This window comes from Aulostomus chinensis, chromosome 19, assembly GCF_037954235.1.
Source record: "Aulostomus chinensis isolate RoL2024-O1b breed Wild chromosome 19, RoL_Achi_v1.0, whole genome shotgun sequence".
In the NCBI taxonomy this organism is placed as follows: Eukaryota; Metazoa; Chordata; class Actinopteri; order Syngnathiformes; family Aulostomidae; genus Aulostomus; species Aulostomus chinensis.
The window spans coordinates 14,820,791-14,828,099 of NC_141338.1; the positions used below are offsets into that span (position 1 = coordinate 14,820,791).

Here is a 7,309-nt window from a genome sequence, read left to right on the forward strand (position 1 = left end):
CAACACTTTAGGTTTCTCACATGGTTTGCTAAAGGAGAGGGCTGGTGCATCACGTGGCACTTTACGGGCACTGGCAAAGCTACAGAGGTACCGCTGAGCACCGATGCCATTAGATCATTCGGTGCCAAACCTCAGAGCCTGAGAGAGAGAGAGTGCATCTGGGTGAGGACCAACAGTCATCAGCTGCTCCTGCTGGAAGCTCATCTGGGGATGAAGAACTCGGGGCATTTTAAAACTGAATTATTTTGCCTAATTCAAGATACTGCATTTAACAGCATTCATTCATGAGCTGCCCTCCTCTTCATTTGGACTGGTAAAGCTCTATCAACTAAAACACTGACTTCCTAACTTGGTAAGACAGAATGTAGCAATATAATACAAATACAAATTGAGTGGACAGGGCTGCACGGTGGTGCAGTGGTCAGCACTGTGGCCTCACAGCAAGAAGGTTCCAGGTTTGAGCCCCGGCTCCACCACAGGATCTTTCTGTGTGAGTCTCCATGTTCTCCCTGTTCCTGTGTGGGTTCTCTCTGGTACTCCAGCTTCCTCCCACAGTCCAAAGACATCAAGAGGGACGAGGCTGATTGATACTCTAAATTGACTGTAGGTGTGACTGTGAGTGTGAATGGTTGTCTGTCTCTGTGTGTTGGTCCTGTGATGGACTGGTGACCTGTCCAGGGTGAACCTGCCTCTCGCCTAAAAGCTGGTGGGATAGGCTCCACCCCCCCCCCCCCAAACCCTTAACAGGATAAGTGGAAGAAAGTGGATGGATTAAAAAATAAATCACCAAAAAGTAGCATCTCAGTGACATTATGGTGCTTGTTTTTAAGATTGGAAGATTCATTTATTTATTCTGCAATGGATTTGAGGTCTTCCTTTCTTCATAGGAGAGTAGATTAAGTCAGGAATTTCTGTTTACAGATACATTATTATACTCAAGAGTTTAAGTTCCCGTCCTTCCCAGAATACTACAGTCTACCAGTTCCTGGTTCCAACATCAGGCTTTCCTTCTAATAACGTCACTATTACACACAAACACAAGCTCGCCCGGTGATACAGCACAAGCTACTGTGTATCAGAGCTCTTATCTTAATGCTATACCCTCTCCAGTGTTTACAATCAATTAAAAGCAACCACCCAGCTCAAGTGCAGTGTAGTATATTTACAAAGCTAACAGACAAACCACAGGAGAGTGCAGCTTACATGGACATGAGCGGGAACAGTAACAGATGACTTCATCAAGACGCTCTGAGGTTTACACACACATCCTTTAGACAATCAGCTTTCTCTGTTATAGAGCCCAGAACAAACCCCCCCCCCCCCCAAAAAAAATATTGTTTGTCTTTGACCGCCTTGTTTGTATTTCTCATTTTATTTCCTCGCAGTGATGGACTTTAACATTATCTTGTGTCATTTGTCTGCAGCGGATCAGACTAAGCTGCCATAGCAATTTGTTGTAATTGTGCAATGTGTTTAATTTCATAAATAACATAAAAAGAAAGATGCCATGGCCTCTCACCTGCTTCTTCCCAGAACTGTCATTCACCTATTCTGCGCATCAGCTGGATGTTTATCCACCCTGGCCATCAGACAGACACGCCTTTGTTTCCAATGATCAAAATCGAGTCATAAAACAAGATTTAGCTGCACCGGTAGAAGTTCACCTCAAGTTTAAACACTTCTTTCTTGGCCAAGACGTCTCCTCATGTGGTTTCACATAAAACTAGAAGCCTCTCTGCCCTTAAGAGCGCTTCTCTGCTTCTGCTCTCAAAACACATCTACAAGTTTCTAGAATATACTGCCACAATTATATCAAACTATCTCGGGTTTTTTTTGTTTTTGTTTTATTTTACACTGATTCAGACATTTTGAAAGGTCACAGCAGCTGTAATTGACGATATCATGCTGGACTCGTTCTATTCAGTGTCAAAGCCACTGCGGTGAGCCAGCACGCACCGTCCCACGACCCTGGTCCTCCTACTCGGAACGCGGCCCTAATTAGCCTCACTGATAACACCTGTGTTTACCCCGCCATGACACCTCAGAGCTTCAGTGGCACAGTAGTAGAACTCTTGAGTTAAAAAGAACACCTCATGTGTAGAAAAGGTCGTCGTTGTTGTTGTTTTCCAAAGAGAACAACATGAATGATAATTTATTACAGTGGAAAATAACTCAAAAACAAACAAGCAAACAAAAAAGCTATTTCAAAAGGACTTTTCGGCTAATGGTCCGTCTGACGGGAGTCAAGAGTGAGACCCGTTCGGATGCTGCCGGCTGGAGAGGGAAACGTGGGGAACTGTTGAGAGCATGAGCAGACCCCGCGGACGGGAGTCCACTTCGAGGATTCTCAGCCTCCATTAAGCATCAGGCCAGAGAAGTAATTCAAGTTCCTCGCAGCCAAACTGTAACTGCCCCCCCCCCCCAAAAAAAAATACTCTATAATTTTTTTCTGAAAATAATTCTTTCGACTTCTTGACATTTTTCTCTCAAACTTTTCAACAATCGCAGTTGAACAAGCTCACCTGTGCCGGGCTCTCCGCCTCCGTTTCTCCAGTCCGGGTGCGGGAGTGGATGCAGGATGCTCTCATGTTCCGGATGGAATTAAAAAGAAAAGAGAAAAGGGAGGGAGAAAAAGGTATCTGCCGCGTGAGTGACAGTTCGTCTCGCGCAGAGAGAGAGAGAGAGAGAGAGAGAGAGCGAGAGAGAGAGAGAGAGAGAGAGAGAGAGAGAGAGATGGGTAATCGATGCTGCCATCTTGTGGCCAATCAATGCAACTGCCGCAGCTGCATTTATGAGAAACTTGATCGATGTTCAATTTCGCAGATTGAAGAGAATTTAGAATAAAAAAATAAAAACAAATGAACATTGCCAAAACAATTTCAAATAATGACACAATATTCACTGATGTTCAGTTGCAGAACATAATGAAATATCTATGCCAAAATTTACAGCAATACAAACCCTGACAAAAAGCTGATAAATCAACATGAGCTTAATGGAAGGTTGCTCTGTAAACAGTTATAGAATATATGTGCAACACATTTAAAGTGCGTCACAGTTAGTGTGAACTTTGAACATACTGAGAAAGAAGAATAAATCCACGTTTTGATGAGATAACTCCTAAAATGTAATTTTGGTGTTTTGACTTCCACCCCTCCGTCCATTTTCTGCTTATCCTCTTAAGGGTCCTGAAAATTTCTTCAGGAGGACAAAGTACAAAAGTTTGGTGTAATATTCACTACTGTATTAACTTGATAACTTGTACTCACTTTTTTGCTAATTAATATTTCTACTGCACCACATTTCTATGGATGCTCGGATACTTTTAAGATGTCGACTTCACATCGTGTAACACGATGACACGACGACATCCACACGTCTTGAACAGAGGAGGTGGACTGCGACATTTCCTTTCACCTATTTACAACCAAGTCCTTTCAAAGCTTCCCCAAAGAGCTCAGCTGAAAGACCCATGTGGAACGGCTGCTGCCAGCACAGCCCATTAGCATCTGAGTGGTCGGTGAAACTCCCTGACACCGCACAACGACTGTCGTTTGGAGAGGCCAGGTGAGTCTCGGGAGGGTCGTTTCCACCACAATAGCACTGACCACTCCCACATAGGTTTATAAGCTGGAGTTTCCACACTCTTCACTAGAACTGAAGAAGCTCTCGGATGAGAGGTGAAACGTCTTCAAGATAAACTTACGTCCAGTTGACCAGATTTTACTTCGCTTCGATCTACGATGACCTGGATGAATGAGAACCTACACAGACATCGTGTAACACGTTTTTTTTAAATTACAGTTACAAAACAACACTATGACACCTTGTTTTCACTTCCTCATAAAAAAAAACAATGTCATTAAGATGAGAGGGTCTCATAGGGTGTAATCTCTGTACATCCTTAAATCCCATCTCAACAAATAATCCCATCACAATGAATAATCCCACTGCAACAAATAATCCCATCTCATCAACAACAGAAGATGTCACAAAAGAAGAATAATGAAGAGAGAATCGAGATGTTTTTTTTCTTTTCTCTTCCACGTTTGACCTCATGACCCCTCAGATGAATCTAGTGATGCTGTATTCAGCTACATTTAATGCTAATACGCATGTACTTGTTAATGTCATGACTTTTTTGTTTTTTTTGGCTTCCTCACCGGTCATAGGACAGACAGATAAGAAGATTTCATTTCAGATTTAATGCTACCTTGTATTTATTTTTTTTCCCACCGTATGCAGCGTCATGTATAAATGAATTACATCAGTAAAAACTCAATAAAGTTCCTCTCACCTCAACATACCCTTCTTAGAGTTGTCTACATTTGGCATTTGAGGAATTAAAAAAAAAAAACGAGATTTAAAATTTAATGTAACAATTTTATTATTAATATCAATACACATCAAATACAAATTTTTAAAAAATCCTGAAAAATGTGCATTTCCTAGGACAGACAACAGAGCAGTCACGAGTAAGACAGTAAACAGTTGAGTATGGGTGGATGCCTCCGAGCTAAGGTGGAGAACATTTCTACATCAGCAGCCATCTAACATGTGAAAATGACAGATTCACATAAGCTCCCCTGAGAGAGTTCACAACAACTGAGGAGGAGGCGGGAGACAGGATCCTGGGGTCAAAAGGTCACGATTCTGGCTCCAGGCGTGGAAGGACGGGGAGGATGAGGTTCCCGAATGAGGAGTCCTGAGTGATGAAGAAGCCTGAGGAGTGTGCGTGTGCATGCTGCACGAAGACGTACAGTTAGGCAAAGATTGCTGCGAATTCAGCTTGAAACTTGTGTTATTGTAAGAAGGAGCAGTTTCCACAGCAGGAAGTTACAATGCAGAGCCAAGAAATGTTCCAGGAAATAACTCTGTGTTTCATTTTGCCGTTTTTATATGGAAAACCAAAGGAGACATGTTATTTGTGAGCTTCAGACATACGGATTGGTGGAGTTTATTGATGTTGGACAGAGCCACTCCTGCTGTTTCCCTCCATTTTGTAGCCTTTATGCTAAGATAAGCTAACTGGCTACAAACTGTAGCCGTACACGCAGCAGGAGAGCGATGAGAGTGGTCTTACCTAAACTCATACCAGGAAAACTTTTTTTCCCAAAATGCTCTGCTTTTCCGTGAAACACCTGTCATGGATACCAGCTCTGTTTTTAAGAACCAGTTAAATGTGTCCAGAGATGCTCGGTGAGATGAATACCAGCACTGATAAGATGAAGGTTGCACTTGAGAGAGAACACCTGCACATCATTGGTATCAGCAGATACTGGTCATTTTTTAAATACATGGGTTCAGTTAGACAAGCTGTGCTCAAGTCCTAATTCCTCATCAGTCACACGTCATGTGGGAACAATGCGGTAAGTTTGTCATCTCTGGGCTTTTGAACATGTTTACATATGTAAAATGTTTCAATCATACATAATCTCAACGTCTGTGATATCAGTCAAATCAGTCGTAAAAACTATCAGCATATTGAATATTGGCAAAAAATCAATAATCAGCATTGTTAGAGAATATATTAAAATGTTACATCGTGTTTCAGTGCGTGTCTGACCTGCAGGGCGGCTTTCTGCTGGGTAGCGATGTGCTGCTGCTCTGTATTGTCCCTGAAGTCCTTAGAACTGGGCCTGGACAGCGAGATGCTACAATGAAGGCCAAAGAGGATAGAATGTAGAACAAATGATGTCAGACTGTAGTAACGCAGTAACCTGATTTATAGGAGGCACCTTCTCTAAGCTTCTGTCTACCCCCCTCCGTGTACCTGGCTCCCGGGGTGTTCATGGACTGGTTGGACTGCAGCAGCCGCCTCCTCTCCTTCTCCAGCTCTGCTATGATCGCCACCCGTGCTTTATTCTGGAAGGCTGGAAGGAGGAAGAAGAAAGTAAACCAATAAATTGAGTGGAGCTGAGGGGAAACGGTGTCAAAGGCCTGTTGTGAAAATGAACCAGGAAATTTAATCCCGTGTAAATAATAGTAGCAATTCAATCAATTTCATCACGTATCATATTCGATATGATACGATATGATACGATATATATATATATATATATATGATATACTACATGATATACGCGTTCAAATCACGATATAAGTACGCAGGCACATTTTTCTGATTAAAGTTATCCCCGCTGTTATAACTACATCATAAGAGATTTATATTCAACATAGCCATGAGTTTGCATCAAAAACCACTGGTCTTTAAGGGTGTAGTAACATTACACGACTAAATAAATACAAAAATACTGAGTTCAACTTTATAAAGAAAAAGAGGGATTCCGAGCTTTTCCTGACAACCGCATCCGCTAGCAAAACATTACACGCCAGTTTCCCTTTTTGTTTTTGTGTAAATAAACGTTAATTTCTTCAGTCCTGAATATTCGAGCACTGGCCTGAGAAGATGGAGGCTGACATTCCTACAGATGTTTAACGGTTTCAGCCCGTCGCCGCATAAATATTTCCGGACTTATGTCCCGAACCAAAGAAGTCACGTTACCTTGTCCTGGAGGATTTGCAGCCATATCGGAAACGGTTGATGAAGGAAGAGCTGGTGAGCCAGCGGCAGAGAAGACGCTGTTTCTCTCGTATCGCCGCTTTAGCTTCTTCTTGGAGCGTTTGACAGCGGGCGGCAAACAACATTACGGCTCATTACCGCCACCAATTGGTATGGAGTGAAACTATCAAGCTATCGCCTATTATTGTGGCCATAATCTCTCTCTCTCTCTCTCGCCAAATTAATAATCCATCCATCGTCATTTTACGCTTATTCCTACACATTAAGGGTCGCGGGGGGACTGGAGCCTATCCCAGCGTCAACGGGCGAGAGGCAGGGTTCACCCTGGACAGGTCGCCAATCCATCGCAGGGCCGACATAGAGAGACGAACAACCATTCACACTCACAGTCACACCTACAGTCAATTTAGAGTATCAATCAGCCTCGTCCCCAATTGCATGTTTTTGGACTGTGGGAGGAAGCCGGAGTACCCGGAGAGAACCCACGCAAATTAATAATATAATATGTTAATAAATAATATGGAAGGGAAAAATATCGTACCCTCAACATGTATCTTGTCCAAAAATGAATTCAAATATTTAAAGGGGCGGAATAAGGAGGCGACAAAGGCTTTCTATTTTTTAGATGCTTCAGGTGTCAAGTCTTGTGTGACATCCCTCCCAGGCCCGACCTCTGGCTCCCTTGTATACATAGAACGCGACTTATATCTCACAGACACAAATTAATTGTATTGAGTGAACAAGTTATGTCTGGTGGTCTCAAAATATATATGAATTTTCTCTCCG

The 7,309-nt window shown here is 42.6% G+C and overlaps 2 protein-coding genes across 5 annotated transcripts in view; both read right to left on the minus strand.

Annotated features, from left to right (window-relative positions):
* LOC147244189 (5-hydroxytryptamine receptor 4) overlaps positions 1-2,613 on the minus strand; it is a 35,757-nt gene extending 33,144 nt beyond the window's left edge. For all 3 annotated transcript variants that reach the window (XM_086186783.1, XM_086186784.1, XM_086186785.1), the window contains exon 1: positions 2,523-2,613. The gene's annotated coding sequence lies outside the window, so the exon portion shown is untranslated. The remainder of the gene's footprint in view (positions 1-2,522) is intronic.
* A 1,630-nt stretch (positions 2,614-4,243) lies between these two features.
* LOC147244190 (SOSS complex subunit C-like) lies at positions 4,244-6,678 on the minus strand. Of its 2 annotated transcripts, none has more exons than XM_086187309.1 (4): positions 6,506-6,678; positions 5,774-5,873; positions 5,567-5,639; positions 4,244-4,744 (listed from the first exon to the last, which is right to left on the minus strand). In XM_086187309.1, the coding sequence occupies exons 1-4, from the start codon at positions 6,528-6,530 to the stop codon at positions 4,646-4,648; spliced, it is 297 nt and encodes a 98-aa protein (XP_086043435.1). In that variant the 5' UTR covers positions 6,531-6,678; the 3' UTR covers positions 4,244-4,645. The 2 variants fall into 2 exon arrangements, with proteins under 2 accessions (XP_086043435.1, XP_086043434.1); XM_086187308.1 differs by having other exon boundaries at positions 4,259-4,744; positions 5,567-5,654; positions 6,506-6,651.
* Positions 6,679-7,309: the final 631 nt, after the last annotated feature.